Here is a 23,483-nt window from a genome sequence, read left to right on the forward strand (position 1 = left end):
ATCAATGTCATAAAAGTGAATTTACCTTGCATATAATGAATTTTGGTATAAAAAGGGTCATCACATTAAAGATTAGCTCTACTGCACATTAGCACAGTTTTTCCTGTGACGTGCTCATGCATAGCAGAACGCTCCTCTGTGCATTAAGGCATCTTGTGTAGACGTGCCCACAGACTCCTCCGTTTCAAGGGGAGTTTCATTGTTTTTGGGGGTGAACTGGAATTTGGAGGACAAGGAACCTGCTGGAGGTTAAAGATTTAATTGAGACACAGCCAGCCTGGACCTGGTTGGTTCCATGCAGCTTCACGCGCTGTGCTTTAGTGGGGGCGCTTCGAGTACGCCCATGAAACCAGGCCAGGTTTCAGTCTGGTAACAAAGCACTTTCAGTTCTGAGTTCCAGGGAGGTGAAGTGTACAAAGCAAGTTAATCTGTATCCAGAGTGTTTTTATTAAATCATCAGTCAATGAAATCAGTGACTCTGTTGGCTTTTGTTTCCTATTGTGTCTTTTTCTTTCCCCCCTTCTTGGTGTGGTTTAATAACCAGGATAACCTGATCTGTTAAGATTGTTGCTGTAGTAGCTAGCTGCTTGAATCCCATTTGTTGGGCTGCCGTGCCTCAAGGGCAAGGATCTGGGGTTTCCAGCTATCAGAAAGAGGCTGCTTTTCAAGTACCAGTGTATCTTTTCAAGTTAAAGGGGTTCCCTCTCTTTTCAGCTGTGTTGGGATGGGAAATCGCAACATTTAATTTGTATCATCCCCTTCCTTTCCCCTTAACACCATGTTAGTTTCTCCTAACTCTAGCCATCCTCCAAATATGAAGCTTGCTCTGTTGAATTACCTCTGCTACGCTCTCAAGTTAGTGCACGGGGACCTTAAATCTTCAGGTCCCAGTTCCCCAGAAGAGTCTTATGTTGGCTGCGGCTGAACAAAGACCCTTGCGTTTGTGCTGAAATGGCAGCGTGTGGTTCCGGTTGCCTTGGACAGGACACAGCTGGGGAGCCGGCATCACCTGTGGAAACGCTGCACTTGGACCATTTTTAGAAGCAGCCCATTGAACAGGAAACCATAAGCCTCAGCAAGTTCTTTAAACACTCAAGGTCATAAACAAATGTCTGTCTCTTGTCTTTCTTGTCAAGTTCTAAACTTGGCAAATCAGCCGTGATTTTATCAAAAAGCTGCCATTTTAAAACTTAACATTTTTAAAGGGCCAGCACTTACTTTCCTAATTCTCCCCTTCTTTTCACATGGCATCCAGAGACTTGTCATGGGAGCTTTTATTTTATACTCTTTTATTTCTTTGCAAAATCTCCCCTTGAAATATTTTGCCACTGTGTCTCCAATATCCTGTCTAGTCTCTGACCAGATGTTGCAGAGGAGCATGCAAAGCCCATACAATGGTCAATTAAACATTACCATGGCTATGGGGAAGCATCTTCTTAACCTCATGCAATTAGTGGTTGACTTCTGTCTTGGAGCATGTGGGCCGAGCTATCTAAATATTTATCCTAACTGGTATAACAGCAACTATCTTCTCACTTGAGAAGCAAAGGGTTTAAACTACAGCAAAGCAGATTTATGTTAAATATAAATATAAAGAAAACTTCTCTACTGTCAAAGCAGAAAGCTGTGCTGGGAAGCTGTGCAAGCTCCTCCGTTGAAGATTTTAAGGAATATATTGGATAGGAATTTTCTTGAGCATAGCATGGGCATGCTACATCCTGCATTTGTGTGGGGGCTTTGAACTGGATGGCCATTCCACCCTTTGGACTCTGAGTCATGCAAATATCTAATCCCGTCTGTAATAGAGAGTGCTAATGTCCTTGCTTCTGTAGCATATTTTGGCAATGAGTTGCACAGGTTGCCTCTCTGCATGCAGAACGTTTTTCATAGATTTCATAGACATTAGGGCTGGAAAGGACCTTGGAAGATCATCGAGTCCAGCCTCCTGCCCCAGGGGCAGGAAGTCAGCTGGGGTCACAGGATGCCAGCAAGATAAACATCCAATTGACTCTTAAAGGAATCCAGAGTAGGTGCTTGCACCACCTTTGACGGCAGTCTGTTCCAGGCCTTGGGGGCTCGGACTATAAAGACGTTCTTCCTTATGTCCAGCTTGAAACGGTCTTGGAGAAGTTTGTAACTGTTGGACCTTGTCATCCCATGGAGCGCTCTGGTGAACAGGCATTCCCCCAGATCCTGATGTACACCTCTTATATCTTTGTAGGTAGCCACCAGGTCCCCCCTGAGCCTGCGCTTTTTTCCAGCCTATAGATTGTACAGAAAGGACAGGGTGGGGAAAAAGGGGGGAGGGGTTGCGCTGTATGTCAAGGAGCAATATACATCGATGCCTTACTGGATCTGGTATTGGCAACGGGGGATGACATAGTAGGGGACCTACAGATCAGTAGCCATCTGGGGGACAGTGATCACCTAAAAATACAATTCAACATAAGGCGTCAGTGGGTAAGGTAACTAGTAGGGTGAACGTGCTGGACTTTAGGAAAGCTGATTTCAGTGAACTCAGGCGATTAGTGAAGGACGCACTGCAGAGTAGTAGTTTTGAAATGATGGGAGCCCAAGAAGGGTGGCTGTGCCTTAAGGAAACTATCCTTCGAGCACAAAGCGAGACGATCCCCGTGAGAGGTAAAAGAGGGAAAGGGGCCAGGAGGCTTCCCTGGCTGACCAGAGAAATCCAGGGCAGACTAAGGGCCAAAAGGGGAGCACATAAAAAGTGGAAACAGGGAAAGATCACCAAAGAGGAATATACCTCTTCTGCTCGTGCTTGTAGGGAGGCAGTTAGACAGGCCAAAGCTACCATGGAGCTGAGGATGGCAACCCAAGTAAAAGACAATTAAGAAATTGTTTTTTAGATATATAGGGAGTAAAAGGAAGGCCCAGGGAGGAATAGGACCCCTGCTAAATGGGCAGAAACAACTGGTGACGGACAGAGGGGACAAGGCTGAACTCCTCAACGAGTTCTTCGCCTCAGTGTTCCTAAGCGAGAGGCACGACAAGTCTCTCACTGGGAGTGTAGGGAGGCAGCAGCAAGGCACCAGACTTCCATGCGTGGACCCTGAGGTGGTGCAGGGTCACTTGGAGGAACTGGATGCCTTTAAGTCGGCAGGCCCGGATGAGCTCCATCCGAGGGTACTGAAAGCACTGGCTGACATCATTGCAGAGCCACTGGCGGGAATATTTGAATGCTCGTGGCGCACGGGTCAAGTCCCGGAGGACTGGAAAAGGGCCAATGTGGTTCCCATTTTCAAGAAGGGGAGGAAGGAGGACCCGGGCAACTATAGGCCAATTAGTCTCACCTCCATCCTTGGCAAAGTCTTTGAAAAAATCATCAAGGCTCACATTTGTGAGAGCCCGGCAGGGCAAGTTATGCTGAGGGGAAACTAGCACGGGTTCGTGGCAGGCAGATTGTGCCTGACCAATCTAGTCTCTTTTTATGACCAGGTTACAAAACGCCTCGACGCAGGAGGGGGGGTGGATGTCGTATACTTGGACTTCAAGAAGGCCTTTGACACGGTATCCCACCCCATACTGGTGAACAAGTTAAGGGGCTGTGACTTGGATGACTGCACAGTCCGGTGGGTGGAGAATTGGCTGGAGGGTCGCACCCAGAGAGTCGTGGTGGAGGGGTCGGTTTTGACCTGGAAGGGTGTGGGCAGTGGGGTCCCGCAGGGCTCGGTCCTTGGACCGATACTCTTTAATGTCTTCATCAGCGACTTGGATGAGGGGGTGAAATGTACTCTGTCCAAGTTTGCAGATGACACTAAGCTATGGGGCGAAGTGGACACGCCGGAGGGCAGGGAGCAGCTGCAAGCAGACCTGGACAGGTTAGACAAGTGGGCAGAAAACAACAGAATGCAGTTCAACAAGGAGAAATGCAAAGTGCTGCATCTAGGGAGGAAAAATGTCCAGCACACCTACAGCCTAGGAAATGACCTGCTGGGTGGCACGGAAGTGGAAAGGGATCTTGGAGTCCACTAGGACTCCAAGATGAACATGAGTCGGCAGTGTGACGAAACCATCAGAAAAGCCAATGGCACTTTATCGTGCATCAGCAGATGCATGACAAATAGGTCCAAGGAGGTGATACTTCCCCTCTATCGGGCGCTGGTCAGACCGCAGCTGGAGTACTGCGTGCAATTCTGGGCGCCGCACTTCACGAAGGATGCGGATAACCTGGAGAGGGTCCAGAGAAGGGCCACTCGTATGGTTAAGGGCCTGCAGGCCAAGCCCTACGAGGAGAGACTAGAGGAACTGGACCTTTTCAGCCTCCGCAAGAGAAGGTTGAGAGGCGACCTGGTGGCTGCCTATAAGTTCATCAGGGGGGCACAGAAGGGAATTGGTGAGTATTTATTCACCAACGCCCCCCCGGGGGTTACAAGAAATAATGGCCACAAGCTAGAAGAGAGCAGATTTAGATTGGATATTAGGAGGAACTTCTTCACAGTTCGAGTGGCCAAGGTCTGGAACGGGCTCCCAAGGGAGGTGGTGCTCTCCCCTACCCTGGGGGTCTTCAAGCGAAGGCTAGATGTGTATCTAGCTGGGGTATTGTAGGCCCAGCACTCTTTCCTGCTTATGCAGGGGGTCGGACTCGATGATCTATTGAGGTCCCTTCCGACCCTAGCATCTATGAATCTATGAGTCTATGAGAGGCAGACAGCACACCACAATGATTGACTTCTGTCAACTACCACTCTCTAGGTCTGACCTTGAAGCCACTTCCCCAGCCAGCGGACTGTGATGTAGCCAAGGTTGCAAGTGGCCAGTTTTTCTGTAAGATGATCATGGGATACCAGATCAAAAGCTTTTTTTAAAGTTGAGATATATGACGTCAATCTCTTCTCCCTCGTCCAGGTGATAGGTCACCTGGTCGTAGAAGAAAATGAGATTGGTCAGGCAAGACCTACCCGCAGCAAACCCGGCTGGCTGTCCCTCAAGAAGTTGCCTTCAGCCAGTTTGTCAAGAATGGTCTCCTTGATTTTTCTCCCAGATCTTCCTGGGGATGGTGGTCAGGCTGATGGGCCTGTAATTCCCTGGATCTACTTTCCTCCCTTTCTTGAAGATGGGTACCACATTGGCCTTCTTCCAATCTTCGGGCACTTTGCCTGAGCGCCATGAGTTCTTGAAGATCCGTACCAGGGGGTGAGGGATGATGCTTGCCAGCTCCTTAAGTACCCTAGGGTGCAAACTGTCTGGGCCAGCTGACTTGAAGGTGTCCAGCCTCTTGGTGTTCCTTCACATGGTCAACATTGATGAAGGGTAACAGTTCTCCCTCACCTTGGCCATCCCATACCATATTGAGTAGGGCCATCCCTTGGGACTGGTGAAAAACTGATGCAAAATACCCATTGAGCAGGTTGGCTTTTTTTGGTTGTCAGCTGACCCATATGGCTTAGCAGGGGTCCACTGATAACCAACATGGAGGAAAAAGCCAACCTGCTCAATTTTATTAAACATTTCATTTTTCTTTTATTAATTTTGACCCTTTTTAAATATGAGACTAGGTGTCCCTGAATTACTTTCTCCGTAAGTATATGTCATAGCATTAATTAACTGTCTTTTTGCTAGTCTAAATGGCTCCAGTCCTTTTAATTTCCCCATGGAAGGCCAGGGAAAAGCAGCGATAGATGGATACTAGTGCTGGTTATTACACAATGGCTTACGTCTGTTCTTTATACAACATGGGTGAAAATCATAGCACAACAAGGCCAGCCAAAACCCTGTAGAGCAGCTGAGTTGCTCATACACCCAACCTCTACCATGTGAGAGTAGTTGGTTTTCGTTCAGAACGAAAGCAAAAAATGGAATTGCATTTTGCTTTGGATCATCTCTCCTTTGGCAGTATTTTGCCTTTGGAATTTGCATCTGTTGTAATAATCTAGCTAACTTCTCTTTCATTATTTTAGTTTTTTAAAGCTTATAGTTGCTGCTAAGGTCAAATAGGAGCTGATAACAGAAAAACTAAAGGGTGAAGGAGGAATCTAGCAGAACAGAATTGTGTACCACTCAAAAGGAAAAGGAGATGAAGTTCAAGCTGTTATGTCACCAAGATTTATCTGGAGGAACTGGAGTAAAAGAATCATTTTTATTATTATTTATGTGGATTATCATAGCATGAAAGTTCAGCGTTGCAGAGGAGGAAATTTATCCCATGCTGCCAATCTGTCTGTCTTCTCAGGAACCCACACCCTCCTTGTCTTCAGCTCCCACCTTTGTTTGTCTTGAGGAGGTTTGAGCATAAGCACTTCGGGGCAGGAAACCTGTGTGTCTGATGTTTGTAGCTTTTATTATGTACAGTCAGTGTTTTATTACAGTGTGTCTGGGTGGCAGTGTTCTCCAGGATGCCTTCCGTGTTTTGCTGAATGAGTAGTTCATGCTTTTAGAAGCTTGATTTCATTGTTGAAATGCAGGTAATAGAAAACTGAACCATACCAAACGTTAGGAGGGCTAAGTTCGTTTTTATTTTGTATGGTTTGGGCTATATTTAAGAATTCAGGGAGCACTTGATCCAGGACCATTTGAAGTTGAAAAGTACCACCAAACGAAGTGGCTATTGGTTAGACCCAGCTCCATTCATGTTCTGTTAAATCTTCTCGAGTTCTCTAAACTTTCTCAAGTGTTATAAGCTATTGTTGTGCCCTAAAGCTAAAATTTAAGGAGCACTGTATAGGCATTTGGCTGCTGTATTCATCACTTAGCGTTCAGCACGTTACCTCAAGACGCACGTGCGTTTGGGTACTCTCTTGCAATGTGAAAGGAAGTCGGCCTCTATGTGGAGCCAGTCTAGCTTGAGAGGGAATACATAGCTTGGATTGCGCTGCGATATGTTATGTGAGCCAGCTGATTCCAGTGTCATCCAAGTCCTGTTTTGGCAGACTGGCTTCATGCAATTAATCTCATGTTGCATCATAGCCAAATAATCCTTTAGTTCCTTCTACTCAGCTTCAGGCCTTCGCGATGCTTACATGTGATATCCCTGACAGCTGAATTCTGCTCGTACTTCCCTGTCCATCAGATCTGTCTTTTCAAATGTTTTCTATGAGGCCTACACAACCCCCATAGCATTCTCGTGATCTTTTCACTTTCAAATCAAAGCACCCCTTGGCAGGAATGGTCTTGGAAACCACTAAGCAGTCAGTCAGAGCTTCTCCAATGATGACCAAAGCTAACGAAAGAAAATACTTCCTGGAATACTTCTAGACCAAACTCAAGTGCTCCAATCCAATTTGGTCTCTTAAGAATTAACCAAGTTTAAATCTGAATAAGCTTGAAGTCCCCCTAATGTGGGATGTTGCATTTGGGGCAATCGAGGGGCCATATCTTAATGCAGGGCTGGCCAGCCAGTGGGATCAGGCAGCCTGTGTGTGTGGCACAGCAGAGCAGCAGATCGGGTAGGGAGCAAAAAGCAAAGCAGCAGGGCTTGGTCCAGCCCACAGACAGGCCCCATACCACTCTTCTGGCTCATGGGGCCAAAAGGTCCAACATCACTGGTATAGTGTTTTGTTCGGCGGTACCTTAATTCTTAATTCTGGTCAAAGCCTTTTGGGTGCTACAGCAGTGCAAACCAAACTAAACGGTTTAATACTGTCAGACATTCCTGCTGTCCAGGGCAAACAGGAATTGGATTTATTCTTCCATCACCACTGCCCCCTGTAAAATTAAATGCAAAATAGCACAAGGTCTCTCGTATGGATTTTAATAACTTAATATTGACGTTCAGCAGGGCAAAAAGATACTTTTCTCATTACAAAAAAGTAGTAGCTTCAAATTGCTCTTCCTGACCTACGTAGATTTTCACAGAGTTTCAATCATTGCTGCTTTCAAGAGCTTGAAACTTGAATTGCTATTTTGTACCCTACTTACAAATTTGCAAAGGATTTTATTGTGTTCTCTGAAGAGGAGAGATGGAATTGAAGTTCAGGGAAATTGTAAGGTATGTGTTTGAGTTGCTACAAAGGCTGTGACAAACCCTGGCATGCACTGAATTTCAAATGGTTCGGCTATTTGAAAGACATAATATGAGCATTTGCAGGTGGCTACTCCTAAAGAAAGAGAAAGGTGTATAGAGCTGAAAATGGCCCAGCTGTATACATGGCTGTCTCTTCACTCAAGAGAAACCATGGATATGCTTCAGCTAAATACATGTCCACCTTCTTTCCGCTTTCTATATCAGTGTACCAACGAGTGAATTTTCAGGAGGAAGGCTGTTTTTCCTTGTTTTTTCAAACTATTAGGATGCTGGGCAATGGGGACAGGCATTAGAAGCACCTGTATATAAAGCATTTATGAAATTTTCAGTACTTGAGAATGTTCCCATAAAATGGTTCAAACCTGGATCGAGCAAGCTGCATATTATAGTCCTGGGTGAAGGGGCCCTAAACTCAGTGCCTGGAGGCTTGTATGAATCAGTATTACTCACATGCATGAGAACAGAGTGGAGCAAAGGGCATGAATGATCCTAATTTTAGGCCCACCCACTTCGAAATTATCCTCCTGATTAATGCAGGATGTTGTCATTAACTTGGTGATGTCTGTTCAGCTTAATTGCTTTAAAAAAAAAATTTGAAAAGATTTGCCTGGGTCAGCAAGGTGGCACAACAGCTGCGTTTGGGGTGAGGGCACACTTTCAGCAGGCTTTGTACTGAAAAATCCCACATAGTCTTCAAGCTGGCAATGAGTAGTGCCTCTACACGTATCCCAGATTCCACGGCAGCCCTAACCGGCAGACTTCTTGTACCAGGCAGTACTTCTTGCCAAAGTGTAAAATGATTTTTTTTTTTTTTACATCTTGTTTTATATAGCAGTGAAATAAATTTGCAGGGAGCGCTGTGAAGAAATATACAGGTCTTAAGCATACGAGATGTGATTGTGGAGGCTAGTGTGGCATGTGGCACAACTGACATTACCATGGGGTTCCCATAGAAGTGGTTGCTCCCTAGAATGCGTTAGGCCTTGATGCTAAAAACTCTTTGGCATTTAAACATGCTCTAATACAAATGGAGAAAAAAGTGCAGTTCATTGGTCCTGCAGAGAGTGCAGGTGTTGTGCTATTTGTGATTTGAAGGAAAGGTATAACCAATGCATGCAAGTAAGCATGCATCTCCCCCTGCCAAAAAAACCAATAATCCAACTCCTGTAGTGTTTCAGATAATAAACTGACTTTTATGTTCTAATATAGAACTTGTTTTTTTAAAAGCTAACTGATAGTAATTTTGAGATTTGTATGGGTCTGCATACATGTGTGAATTTAAATATATGTGGATAATAGCGAGAAGAAAAAGCATGAGTCTGTGTGCAGGAGTAATGGCATGACGTACTGTGACGGTTTAACTGGAGATACAAGTTTGAGAAGGTCATATTAAACACAAGTGGCAAAGTCATGTGTGAACTATTCAGCCCATTCCAAACCAGTGCTGATGAAACTTACTAATGTGCCATATTTTTACTTATTTTTGTGTCTTTCACATACACAATATGAAAAATCAGGACAGGCTCAGCAAATGGGCGGACGAGAACCTGATGGTGTTTAACACTGAAAAATGCAAGGTTTTCCACCTTGGGAGGAAAAACCTGCAGCATCCTTATAGGCTGGGCAGTGCTATGCTGGCTAGCACTACGGATGAAAGGGACTTGGGGGTCATCATTGACCACAAGGTGAACATGAGCCTGCAATGTGATGCTGTGGCTAGTAAAGCGACAAAAACGCTGGCTTACATTCATAGATGCTTCTCAAGCAAATCCTGGGACGTCATTCTCCCCCTGTACTCGGCCTTGGTGAGGCCGCAGCTGGAGTACTGTGTCCAGTTTTGGGCTCCACAATTCAAAAAGATGTGGAGAAGCTCGAGAGAGTCCAGAGAAGAGCCACGCGCATGATCAGAGGTCAGGAAAACAGACCTGACGACGACAGGCTGAGAGCCATGGGGCTCTTTAGCCTAGAAAAGTGTAGGTTAAGGGGTGATCTGATGGCCACCTATAAGTTTATCAGGGGTGACCACCAGTATTTGGGGGAGCGTTTGTTCACCAGAGCACCCAAGGGATGACAAGGTTGAACGGTCACAAACTCCTGCAAGACCGTTTCAGGCTGGACATAAGGAAGAATTTCTTTACTGTCTGAGCCCCCGAGGTCTGGAACAGTCTGCCAGCGGAGGTGGTTCAAGCACCTACATTGAACACCTTCAAGAGTAAATTGGATGCTTATCTTGCTGGGATCCTATGACCCCAGCTGATTTCCTGCCCTTTGGGCAGGGGGTGGACTCGATGATCTTCCGAGGTCCCTTCCAGCCCTAATGTCTATGAAATCACTTTGTTGAGTTACAGTAGCATGTTCTCAACCTTGCTGGGGCTGGCCTGTATATCAACATCCATACTGAGCCATTCTCTATACTTGCTTCAGGCTGTCATGGCCCAGTTTCCTCTTCCACCCCTTATCCCTATTACAACCATATGCAGGGAAAGGTATTCAGGCCTAATGTTTGTTTCCAAGGCATTAGAGGAGAGTTTATCAAAGCTATGCTTTGTCCTGGGAGAACTTTTTGGGTCTTGTATTTTTTATTATATTAGCAGGACAAAACAATTCAGGTTGTTCTCTCATCTGTTTAGAACTTTATGTGTTTGAGTTAATGATAGAGGTGCACCTATGCATCAGTCTGATATCGGATCGGCACCAGTGTAAAGCAAATTGACTATACCAAATCGGCCTGGTGTGGCCAATAATGTGGCCGATAAATGCTTGTGTATGTGCGCAGCCAGAGCACAGCTTGTAGGCAGTGAGGCGCACAGCCTGGCAGTATGGAGAGCTGCGTGCAGCTGTTAAGTCTATGGTGGAAGGGGAGAGGGGAGGGAAGAGGCGAGGGGGGCAGATCAACACCCCCTGCGGTGAGGGAGCAAGTGGGGCTGGGGCAGGCGTTGCCCAGGTGGGGCGGGTGCAGGACGGAGCCATGGCTCATCCCGGCGGGGGGAGCGGCTCCCACCACTGTGTGTCACTTGTCTGCCAACTCCCATCCCTGCTCCCGCCACTTGTCCGGGAGGAGGGGTGGCGGCTGGAGCCGGGGGCTGTGCTGTGATGTGCTCAGGGCAGGCAGTGCTGGGAGGGGGCTATGGCAAAATATGGGGTGGCTGCAGCCACCACCTGCCCTGAGCACAGTGCTGCACCCTGCCTGCCCTGCCCTGCCCCTCCCCATGGAGATCCCTCTACCCGGACGAGCCGCAGCTCCATCCCATGCCCTCACTGTCCCGGCTGGGCAGTGCCTACCCCAGCCCTGCTACCCCCCTCACCGTAGTGATCTGTTTCTCCATGCCCCTTCCCTTTCTCCCCTCCCCCCTTTCACCACAATAGACTTAACATCGAGAGACGGTTCCATCGGAAATCGGATCAGTATAGGCGAATATCCCTCCTTAAAAATTGGCTATCAGTATCAGCCCCCCAGATCTCTATCGGTGCACCCCTAGATAGTGATGTTGTAGGTGTGATGCTCCGGTAGCTTTGTGAGAAGCAAGGATTTCTTAAAGTCATAATATTCTCTTGGACCAAATGCATGGTTTGCATAGAGTGTGACAAGCTTTCAAATGCAAGATATTCCTTATCTCAGCTTATCTGCAAGAGCTTGTCTAACTCCATCCCAGTTATACACTTGATCCAATAGAAGATGTTGCCCTAAGAAATCCTTGTCTCCAGCTATATCTGAGCATTTTTTAAGTCCACCCATCTCCAGACAGAATTTTAAGTGGCTGACACATGGCATTTCCAGCTGCATCCCTCTTGCTGAACAGAGAGCTCATTCTACCGGAGCACAGTTACTGTCTTCCACCTGCCCCAGGAATGTCACAGGGTCTGAGATCTGTTCATTGACATTGTGGAGTAATTGCTGACCTCTCTCATACAGCATGCCTTGGCGTTGGCTGCTAGGTCAGAAACCAGATTCCAGATTTGCAAGAGGAAATACCATGATCACCAGTGCAACTGATACAGCTGAAGCTCTTCAGTTCCACCATCCTGAGTGGCAACCTCTGCCAGTCACTTGCAGCAGATGCATGCCAAAGCAGACTGAGAGGAGCAAGCCGCTACTTGTCTGAAAGTAACTCCAACTGAGTTTGTAACAGCAACTGCTGTTCTTGGAGCTTGCTGAAATCTTGAAACGCCATAAGCTACCAATTGCAGGGAACTGTGACAGGGTGCAGCTGTTCTCCCTCTTCTGCCCTTGCAGAGGTAGTACAGATTGGGTGCAGCGTGTTGGTGCTGCAAGGTGTCCTTGTCTAAAAATCTGCTCATGGGCCATCGTGAATTCTGGACACTTGCCCCATCCAAGGAGTTGGCAGTGGTCTCTTTCCCACCCATTTAGTTTCTGTTTTCTTTCTCGTATATTCCTTCCTCTAACTTGTAAAGATTTCACTATAGCTGGCAATGTCTCTATTACAAAATGCAGTTATTTCTAGAGGCTTGACCTCTGCCCTCCCCATCTTCTTCCATCTGCAGGTGTCCCATTCCTTTCCCCTTTTTCTTTGGTGAGTGTCAGGCTGCAACCTCAAACTTGGGACCTCATCCCAGCCTCTTACTTTTCTGAATTAGGCTGGCTTGAAACTTCTGGCAGGGCCGAACCCTCTGCTTACTCTGTCACCCGAGTGGCTGGCCAGGGCCACCTGACCACCTGCTTCTCCCCAGATAAACCCCTGCACAGGAACAGGCAGTGACTCAGCCTGACCCAAGACCACTTCACTGGTCCCTCCAGCTTGCTCTTAGACTCCATCCTCTGGTTGATCGTCTGGCTTGACTCGAGTCTCTTTTAGACCCTGCTCTCACATTCATCTTCTGGCTTCCTGACCTGGTTTTGCCCTCAGATCCTGCTCGCCCATCTTGCCCCTGGTTGGTGCCCTGATCCCTGGGTGACCCCAGACTTGGCCGTCCACATCTTGGTGTGATGATGAGTGACATGGTGCTGTCTGCTCTTCTCCAGGGGGGCAGACACCCAAGTATTTACTTGGATCACAGAGACCCAGACTTGCTGCTAAGTGAGTTACAGTTCAGTGTAGGATTTTCCACAGAACTACAATGTCTGTACAGCAGCCATCTGTTAGACAAGACGGGAAATTTCTCTAACTGGATCTCTTGCTGAATTCTTGTCAAGAGGAAGAATTTTTGTTTTATATGGATGTTCTGCTCCGCAATCGTTTTCTCTTAACAGCAAAGTTAATTCTGGTGCCTTCCTATGAAGTGTGGGTGTATCTGTGTTGAAATAATCCCTTGGAGCTAAAACAGCTTGATTGCCTCTGTCGAGAACATAAAATAGCATCCTGTTGTTCTTGTTAAGTGCAGCAAAATAGGCCTTGGGATGAGACTCTTAAGTACGTAGCATATTTTTAAAAAAAGCATAACTAACATTAATGAGAAGTGCTAGAATGGCAACTTTTGGCTGTAAAATCCTCCTCCTTTCTCCCTAAAACAGCTCTCCTGTATAGTGGCAGGCAGCTTTTCTAATATTTGCATGTAATGTGTCTCAAGATGGTTGTTGGGGCAACAGGAGGAGACTGCATTTGATATGGCCCACCTGCTTGCTGCTGCTGCTGCTGCCAACAGAGGAACCAGATGTTGCTCTCAGCTGCATGGCTGCTTGTCTACCAGGAACTGGACTGAAGCTACAGACTGCATTGCAGATTAATCTACACCTGTGTTATAATTAATACCAAAATTGCTATTTACAGCAATCTACTTCCTAACCATTTTTCCAGTTAGGAACAAGCACGTCATACAAGCAGCATTTTGTTCCTGTGACCTTGTCTCTCCTAGCTTCCTGGTGCTCTATCACTGGGTCAGCTTCTCTGGTGACGGGAAGGGCAGGATCTCTAGTCTAATGAGATGCACCCCTTTTATTACAGTGACCTGCTGTGAACAGGGTGGTAAAAATGTCTGATGCACACTGCAGCGCTTACCATTTCGATAAACTGTTGTTGGAGCACCACTAGGATATTCTGTGGGGAAGGCACGGGCTACTTTAGCGTCAGATCACGTAGTTTTAATGACACAAGGTGTGGGAATTTGAGATCTCGGTTTGTCTTCCAACTGGTTTCTCTCCTCCCCAGCTCCCCTTCCACAGCATCACCACAAGCATGTACAGCATCAGGGCTAAGGACTTAAATTTAGCGTAGGAAAATATCTTCTACCCTACTGCTGCTCCTCTTTCTGCACTGCAGGGTGCACGTTGTTTTGAATTCTGGTCTCTTTAATTCTGCTACCTGTCAAGCTCAGCTTTACGTAACAGGTCCCAAGAAAAACAGGAAGTGGTGGCTAAAGCCACATTGTTGGCAGCCGCCTGCAGTTCTTCCGAAGGGTGGTGCAGCACTTGTGTGTGCATCCTTGAATACTGCAAGCCCTCGCTTTCCAGGGGACGGGTCAGGATTGGGTAGTTCTGCCCCGCACACGTCTTGCTCAGTGAAGAATGCTTGTGTATTCTTTTAAAAAGTCTTTCATGTGTTATGTCATGCGTGGTTGAGATTCTGCAGAATGCTTCCAGGCAGTGCAAAAATCCCAGCAGCTCAAGACACTTGTATTGATTTTAGCTTTTATTAATTAAATGCAAGCAATGAGGGAGCAGTGGTTAAACTGCTTTCAGGCTCTAAAGGATGTACAGGTTAGACCAGCGTTTGGGATGGTTTAGGCCTGCCTTCAGCAGAAGGGTTGGGCCAGGTGACCTCCTGAGGTCCCTTCCAACCCTGGTTTTTTGTTTTTTGTTTTGTTTTGTTTTGTTTTGTTTTGTTATTTTATGGTGGTGATGCAAACGCTGATTGTGTCTGGTCATTTTCTGGGAGAAACCGAACAGAACATTATTTCACCCTTCATGTGAAATCTTCACATTCCTGTCTTGTTCATGGGAGGACAGCTTCCCAACCCCTAATTTTTTTTCTTTCTGAGATGTGATCCTTCTGGGAACTGAGTTGACCTCACCCCCTAATTGGCAGGAGAGGGTGTTATTGGGCTCCTTCTCCCTCTCCTGCAAAGGCTGAGTCAGGCTCCCTCACAGCATGTGAAGGAAGTACCCACCGTTTAAGGTGTTAGACCTTGGAATCAAGCCAGCGTGGAGTACTAGGCCCTGCAGATCCCAGATGAACTCTAGACCTCTACCCCAGTGTTATTTTTGGTGTGGGTTTGTTAGTTCCTATACAGATGCCAGACAAAGCTTGTGGTCCCTGTCTTGGCGTGCTTATTGAGGAAACTGGAGTTACTTTACTGGAGTTAAATAGGCTTTGCATCAGAACTAGGATGGTAGCAGGAGATGAAGGGCAAGCAAACAGGAAGGATATGCATGGTTACATGTAACAGGCAGCGAGTATGGATTCCTAATGGCTCTGGCTATGCAAAGCCAACAGCTGGAGCGCAGACGCATTTGCCGTGTGTGCGATTCTGATTGCACGTAGATGCCATTCGCCTTCAAACCACAACAGTCAAATAGTGAAGTAACCAGGGTGACTGCAGATTCTTCTGAACCTGAAACGCTTCCCTGGGAACTTCAGATGCTGAGAGAGAAACTTCATTTTAAAAAGGTCGGGGGAGGGAGTTGTCATTGAGAGGTTTCGCTGGTAGAGGATTCAACCCATGCCCATCCCCACCCTGAGGTTTGTCTCGACTTATTTTGATTTTGTCGTTTACAAATTAAGCCTCAATCCAAGAATTATACTGACCTTCGGCGTCCCTAGGTTTTTTGCCCTAAAGGATACCTGGTATCTCCCCTCTTCCTTAAAGGGAAACCTCTTTGTACGTTTTAACCTCAAAACTGTTTAAAAGATACCTGGGTTTAGTTGTTGAGATTAAGCTGCGAAACAGCTCTACATGGCAGTGAAGGGACTAACACATCTCGTTATTCTACAAGCCTCTAACCTAGTCATAGCATCATGCCCTGCCTGCTTTAAAATTGCAATGCTCTTTTCCAAAAGTCCCATTAAGTGTTCCACAAAATAGCTCTTCTCAGAAGACGTGGTTTTCACTTTGTCCTTCACTTCCAGCTTGTAAGAAAATGCACTGCTTGTAAAACTGAAGAACAAAAAACATTGGCTTGAGTCTCGTGCCATCTGTACTCTGGGCAGAGAGCACCTAAAGAGCTTTGCCAGTAGTCGTATTGATGGGGGGGCGGGGGGGGGGTGCTCATTGTCTGCAAAGATGGAAGCATCTACTCCTTGTATTAGTTATGTCTGAAATCGTAAAGAAATTTACCATGAAACTGCCCATTGGAAAAAGTTTCATCCATTGTGGTGAGCTTGTGCGGACTGGCAGGTTTAGGTTCTGTTGCAAACAAAAGAAGTGTTGATATTTGAAGGATAAAGACAGTGTTTTTAACCTCTCTTTCTTTTCCATTCTAGTGTTCTGGGTCATGAAACTTAATCCACAGCAAGCTCCATTATATGTGAGTAGAGCCATATTTTTGTTTGCTTTTCTGTTTCTTTTTTCCTTTTGACTTTTTGAATTTGCTTTTTCCTTTTTATTTATTTTGTGCCATTTTTCCACTTTCCAGGGGCCTAGCTTTTTTTTTCTTGCTTCCCATGTAAATGTGCAGTAAATCAGTGACAAGGAAGCATTTCGAGTAACACGGATGTCATCTTTGGACTGGAGTCTTGTAGGATGTTGTACCTTTGTTTGACTCTGTGTGTGTGTGTGTGTGTGTAAAACTCATGTTGGTAAAAGCAAGAGTCTTTCTGGCCAATAAGATGGCTAGTGCGGTACCCACTGAAGGCAGTGATACTTAAGCTATGGCAAAATTTCTTTCAAAGGTCTTGTCACTATTAGATTTCCCTGAAAAATCTTTCACTGTTGCTAGCATGGGCAAACCTTTGTTAAGACCTTCTACTGGTAACACAGGTGAGTAAATAAGGCAACTATAGACAGCTGCCTGGTGAGAACTGGCAGTAGATCTGTTCAAACCTTTCACATGGGGCACAGTTAGACTCCTTAAAAATAGGATTCATAAAGTTGTGCCACCAGAAAGCTACCATATTTGCCTGCATACAACATGCACCTTTCCCCAAAAAAACAATGGCTGGAAATTGGAGCGTGTCTTATAGCTGAGAAATATGGTAAATCCAGTTTCTGCTGCTCTGGGTAAAGCTGAAAGTAAAATCTGAAGCGATCCACAGGGAGCAGGACATGGAACAGAGTCCCTAGCTGCTGCTACTTGGTTACTGCAAAGAAAGATCTTTTAATATGCACCTCTCCAAAACAAGGCACGTACTGTATTCCGGAGTGTGTTTAGTATGCAAGGCAATACATTATTTCCCTTCACAGAGCAGGCTGCAGTGGCCCAGAGGTCATTTTTCTCTTGCACCTCTCTTCAGTATCTGGTTCTGGAGCAGGAGGCAAGCTCCTTCTCCTCTAAGCTCTCTCAGTTCCGTATGGGAATCACAGAATACCTTCCCAGCTGGGTCTAATTGTTTAAGGGCTCCAGGATCCCTGTCCCTTTAAGGAGTAGATCATCCGGTGATGGCAGTGGGTTAGCCTCCATGTTTTCTAACCCTGCTCTGAGAGAGCTTCTTGATGTATGGTTAAAACTTTGTGGCCAATCTACACTTAGTTTCACCTTTGTTACCACCGTTGGACTTGAACCTGTGTTGTTGCTGGTGTGAGGAGAGGGCTCATGTAGCCCTAATCCTAGTAGTACAGTAGGAGATAAGCAAGAGAGGTTGTGAAGAGTGGGAAGATGTATCCTTTTTCCCCCCCCCCCAAAGCACTGGCTTAGGAAAGCATAGAAACATACCTAAAAAGCATAGGAACATATAGTGACCTATATTTTGTAACTTTTATATCTGCACATTTGTTCCATCACCGGCTTGAAACCCGCATTCCCAAAAACACGCCCTTCCCATGCTCACAAAGCCCACACTACAGTGCGAGTCTCCTCTGAAAAGCGACTGTGTAAAAATGGCCCACTGAAATCTACAGCTGCCTTCTGTGTAATCTTGAAACTAATTTTAGTCTGAAGGTTGGTAAATCACTAGCAGATTGTAGACATGTCAGCTCTGAAGGGACTTGCAGTTAGGACCTGCCAGAAAGCAATTTAAAGAAATTGCAGTTTATATACATATATATGATGTAAGCATTATATTAAAGGCAGATGAGCAAAAGGAGCAGAGTTTCAATTTGGGTGTTTTAGATTAACTTTATGAATTTCCTTCTTGTAAGCGTTTGTTTTCCCAGTCTTAATCTTGCTCATATTGAAGTGGATGCTTATGTTCTCATATTCAATTAATTCTTTCCCATCGTTTTGTTTTCTATTTAATAACTTAATGCAGTGCATACATTAACAAGTTTGTTTCCCCCTCCTTCCCCCCCCTCCCCTGATGTGTGTGATTTTAAATGAAAGTCTAGTTTATCCTCAAGGGTACAAAAAGATGCTGCTGCTGACTGTAGTTTTCCTTCGTGTTTGTTAATAAAACTGTGACAGAACAGTCACTGTTCCAGTAGGTTTTCCTCTCAGCAGCTGTAAGTGTTAATCTGCTTCTCCTGAAACTGAGAAAAATACCCTAGAAAAGTAAATATACAGCATAGTATTTTTTTTTTCACTTAGTGTACTGCTGCCTAATTGCACTAGGATCACTTCCCATGTTCCGTGTACTTCTAATAGACATCTGAGTTCTCCATTTGAGAGAACTGGTGCATGTAAGAGGAAGAAAAAGCAAGATTAACAACAGAAATGGGTATTCCCTTTGTGTTACTTTCCTCAAAGGGGGCGAGGAGGGGCATACGGATGTTAGCAATATTAGAGGTTCTTGGCATACTGTTTTTTTCCACGCAGACTGATGTGCAAAGCATAGGATTAGTTTTGAGCTGCATTTCAAATAGTTAAGAACTACATCCAAAACCATCATTCGTTAATAAATGACTTGCAATCTGCAAAACCAAATGACTGGTAACAACGATGGTGACAGTGATTATATAGATGAAGCCTCAGATTCCAGAGACTGTTTCCAGGAAGAGAGTGGGTTTTTTTTTGTTTTTTTGTTTTGGTTGTGTTTTAAAGAACCCTGAGATATGGCCATTTGATTTTATTTGTGATAGATTTATTTTTAAATGAAAAGTGAATCTTAAATATGATGAGTGATTCCTACTTTTTAAGCAAGTGTCATCCTGCAGGAACTTAAACCACACAGTGAGTGAAACGTGCATGTCAGTACTCAATATATACACAAATCGTTCTTTATGCACCAAAATGCAGCTTCTCTTGAATGCTGTCTTGCACTGGCACCACCTTTTTATAAAGCGCCTGTTGTGGTGGAAAAGTAAAATAGCAGCTTTAGTTGAACGTCAGGGAGTTAAATGCAGGCCCATAATACAATTAGTCTCTGAGAAAACCATGGAGCAGGTCCTCAAGGAATCCATTTTTAAGCACTTGGTGATTAGGAGGAGTTAGCATGGATTCACCAAGGGCAAGTCAGGCCCGACCAACCTGATTTGTCTTCTATGACAAGGTGACTGGCTCTGTGGATGTGGAGAGACCAGTGGATGTGATGTGCCTTGACTTTAGCAAGGCTTTTGATATGGTCTTCCACAATATTCTCACAGCAAACTAAGGAAGTATGGGCTGGATAAATGGCCTGTAAGGTAGATAGAAAACTGGCTGGAGCATTGGCCTCAGAGTAGTAATCAATGGCTCAATGTTTCATTGGCAGCCAGTATCAAGTGGAGTGCCCCGGGGGTCAATCCTGGGGCCAGTTTTTGTTCAGTATCTTTGTCAAGGACCTAGAAGATGGCAGAGTGGACCCACAGCATGTTTGCAGAAGACACCAAGCTGGGGGGAGTACTAGATATGCTGGAGGGTAGGGCTAGGATTCAGAGTTACCCAGACAAAGTGGAGGATTGGGCCGAAAGGAATCTCATGAAGCTCAACAAAGACAAGTGCAAAGTCCTGCACTCAGGACGGAGCAATCCCATGCACTGGTGCAGGCTGGGGGTGACTGGCTGGGCAGCAGCTCTGCAGAAAAGGACCTGGGCGGTCACAGTGGACAATAAGCTGAATATGAGCCAGCAGTGTGCCCTTGTTGGCAAGAAGTCTAACAGCATACCAGGCAGCATTGTTAAGAGTGTTAAGATTACCAAACACCTTTATACTTGTGAAAAGTGTTAGAAGAATTGAAGAACTCGTGAGAGCTTTGACCTAGGATTTGTGTATGACGGGGAAGGAGGTGAATTCATTGACATAATACCCCAGGCCCCGTGCTATGGCTGAAATCTCCTACGCTTCTGTGTAGGGGAAGGGAGCCTCCGGATCACCACAGCATCTGGCTCTTCATTCTCCCTTTTGTGTTGACTCAAGCAGCCACATCGTGAGATCTCACAAACTAAGCTGAGCCAGGACAGGTCTGCCCCTATGCAATGACAGGTCTTTGAGAGAGAAAATGGGAAGGTGGAAGGGGACAGAGCTGGAAATATTTTTTAAAGTAAGTGTGACTTAAGTCTTCTGAAATGTTCACGAATCACTCTTTGCTGAACAGATCTGCAGAAACAATCTGTAACCTTTTGCAGCCACAGCCGCCTGTCATCAAACGCTTCCTCCGGGAACACCTTCCCTGGCTTGTTCAGGTGATGTGCCCTGTAACAGCAAGAGTCACTCAGGAATAGCACAGTGCCAGGGCACTAACATGTCCAAGAGGAGTCGCCTGTAAAAGACGGCGACTCTGTGCAATGTAATGGAAAATCAAGACAGTGACAGAGTCTGTTCTGCCAGTGCATGCAGTACTGTGGGGAAAACAACCTGCCTGTGCTTTGCATGTTTGGTTGCCCCCCTCTCCCCCCAGAGAATTGTATCTAGCTTTAAATCTTTGAGTAAGTTATCTCCACTTAATAACAATGCTTAATGCATTTTCTGTTTGCTTCAGAGTTTGGCTGTTCTCCCACTGTACATAGTGATGCAGTCATGAGGTCTCATAGCTTATGCCAGAAGTGATAGGGCTGTCAAGTGTTCCTCAATATAGCACAGTGGAACTTCAGCATAGTGCGACATAATTAATGCCAATATTGAAGCAGTCTGTAGGTCAAGCAGCTACTGGAGCAGTGTAGCTGTCAGCACTTAGTTACTTTATAAATGTGACATGGTGTTTCAAGTCTGAGTTTTTAGAGTTGAACTTGTACTATGAGTTTAAGGTAAAAAAATGAAGCCACTTTTCTTCTCTTTAAAATATCACAATAGGGTTATAATGTAGGGTGCCATTTTATTGACAGTAAGCAGCTCTAAGAATAAGTCTAGGAACGTTGGAAGTCATTGACACGGATATCCATGTTCAGATAATTATACAAAGGCTTGAATTACCACTGCTAAAGCAGGGAGTCTGAAACTCTTCTATGATATGGGCCACATTTTACTACAGTGACGTAGGGTCTTCAGCTGTGAATATTTGCAAGAGCAGATTAGACTGACACTTGGCTGAGACGGTTTAGTTGGGGATGATCCTGCCTTGAGCAGGTGGCTGGACTAGATGACCTTGTGAGGTCCCTTCCAGCCTTGCTTTCCTATGATCCTATGATCTTGTGGACTATAATCAGGTTGCAGCGTGCAAGAGACTGAACTTTATCAAGTGAACCCCAATCACTTGACATAGACCAGGAATACAAAAAGTTTAATATATATTTTACCTGGCTGGGGTCAAAATCTATTTTCTTCACTGGCTGCTGCTTTTAAAAGACTACTTCCCTTCAGATTTTTGGTTTTAGTAACCACCTCTGGTAGCATCCTTGGGTCAACTCTGGTAGTTGTGTGGAAAAACGGCATTAGGAAAGTTAATATGCATTATATGTCTTGTAGTACATTTTTAGTTGTTGTTTGTTTGAAGCAGGAGCCTGTGCTGTGTGACCACACCATATTCTGTGCAGCAAGATGGTTCTCTAGTTGTCAGTGGCATGCCACAGTTTGGGATTTTGGGAAGAAATCTGGAAACATTTTTTCAGGCTGTGTTATCATTTTGCACTGGGTAACCTTCTATCATTTCAGGGATCTCCCAAATACTATGAAGTGGGTCAAGGATGGATTTTAGTCAATGTGCTTCTTCTGTTTAAACCAGACTTTTGAAGTTAAAATGTCCCGCTCACTTGTGTGTACAGGTGGATGTGAAAATGAGGCATTACAGAAATATTTTATTTATGGGAAACAAAATGGGGAAATAACTAGTATAGAATTTAGGATTTTTTCCAATGGTCTTGTAATAACAAATCCCACCATAGCATTTCATAGCATCTGTTCAAATCCATTGCAGAACTTGCAGTTAGAGCTGGAACATTAGCAGGTGCTGTAGTTACTGCCAGTATAGTGCTGGAGACCCAGGAGTGGAAGAGCCAGTTCTACCACAGGGGAGGATTGAGGTGTGTTAATGGAAAAAAGTTAGTTGCTCAGTTTCTAAGTGCTGAGACTTGTTTTGTTTGAGACTTTTTTTTTTTGTACTCCAATCAGAAATCAAAGATTGTTCTGTTAAAGTCTCTCTGTATCTTGATCACATGAGAAACATGGTTTTCTTTAATCACTTAGGTCAAAGGGAATTGCTTCCTATGTAAGCCATTGGGGAGGGGAGATAGGAATTCACTTAATTTTTATGGGGTTTTTTTGCTTCCTTTCTGGCTAATAACACAACACAACAGAGTCTAACAATGTAGAACATAATTGTGAAAGAAGCAAGGATCTCAAGCTGTATTCTCATGTCCAAAACACCCTCAAGAAATGTAGAATTTATGCTATCAAGTAGAGACTTCACCTTGATCCATAGTTTCATAGTTGTTAGGGGCTGAAAGGGACCTTACAGGTCATTGGGTCCAGTCCCCCTGCAGGAAAGACTGCTGGGATCAAATGATCCCCGCAAGATGGATGTCAGGATGTTTTTTGAAGTTCGCCAGGGTAGGTTACTATACCACTTCCGGGGTGGGGAGCCTGTTCCAAACCCTGGGTACTCAGCTTGTAAAGAAGTTTTCCCTTATGTGTAGCCTGAAGCGATCTTCAATCAGCTTGTTCCCACTATTTCTTGTCCTCCCCGGGGGGGCTTGGTGATGCTCCCCTAGACCCTAATATACTTATAGGCTGCAACCAAGTCCCCCCGAGTCTTTTCTTCTCCAGGCTGAACAATCCCAAATCCTCAGCCTCTCCTCATAAGTCTTGTCTCCAGGCCTCTAATCATGCTTGTGACCCTCCTCTGGACTCTCTCAAGCTTCTCCACATCCTTCTTGAAGTGCCCAGAACTGGATGCAGTACTCCAGTTACAGTCTCACCAAGGCCAGGTAAAGTGGGAGGATGACATCCCTTGCCTTGCTCAAGATGCCTCATTAGATGCATGCCAGTGTTTGCTTAGCTCTGCCAGCTACAGCATCGCACTGGTGGGTCATGTTCATATTGTTGTCAATCCTGACACCCAGGTCTTGTTCAGTTGTGGTGCTGGCAAGCAGAGTACTGCCGAGCCTGTAAGTGTATTGTGGGTTATATCTCCCCAGATGGAGCCAGATAGCTTATAATAACTGAATC

General features: G+C 45.3%; 1 protein-coding gene across 7 annotated transcripts in view; it reads left to right on the forward strand.

The window, feature by feature from the left end:
* AKAP13 (A-kinase anchoring protein 13) overlaps nt 1–23,483 on the forward strand; it is a 324,780-nt gene that overhangs the window by 86,653 nt on the left and 214,644 nt on the right. For all 7 annotated transcript variants that reach the window (XM_090029889.1, XM_090029887.1, XM_090029891.1 and 4 more), the window contains exon 4: nt 16,357–16,400. In XM_090029889.1, coding sequence (XP_089886015.1) covers nt 16,368–16,400 — 33 coding nt within the window. In that variant the 5' untranslated portion in view covers nt 16,357–16,367. The remainder of the gene's footprint in view (nt 1–16,356; nt 16,401–23,483) is intronic.

Source organism: Crocodylus siamensis, chromosome 15 (genome assembly GCF_052110815.1).
Source record: "Crocodylus siamensis isolate JL-2025a chromosome 15, ASM5211081v1, whole genome shotgun sequence".
NCBI classification, from domain to species: Eukaryota; Metazoa; Chordata; order Crocodylia; family Crocodylidae; genus Crocodylus; species Crocodylus siamensis.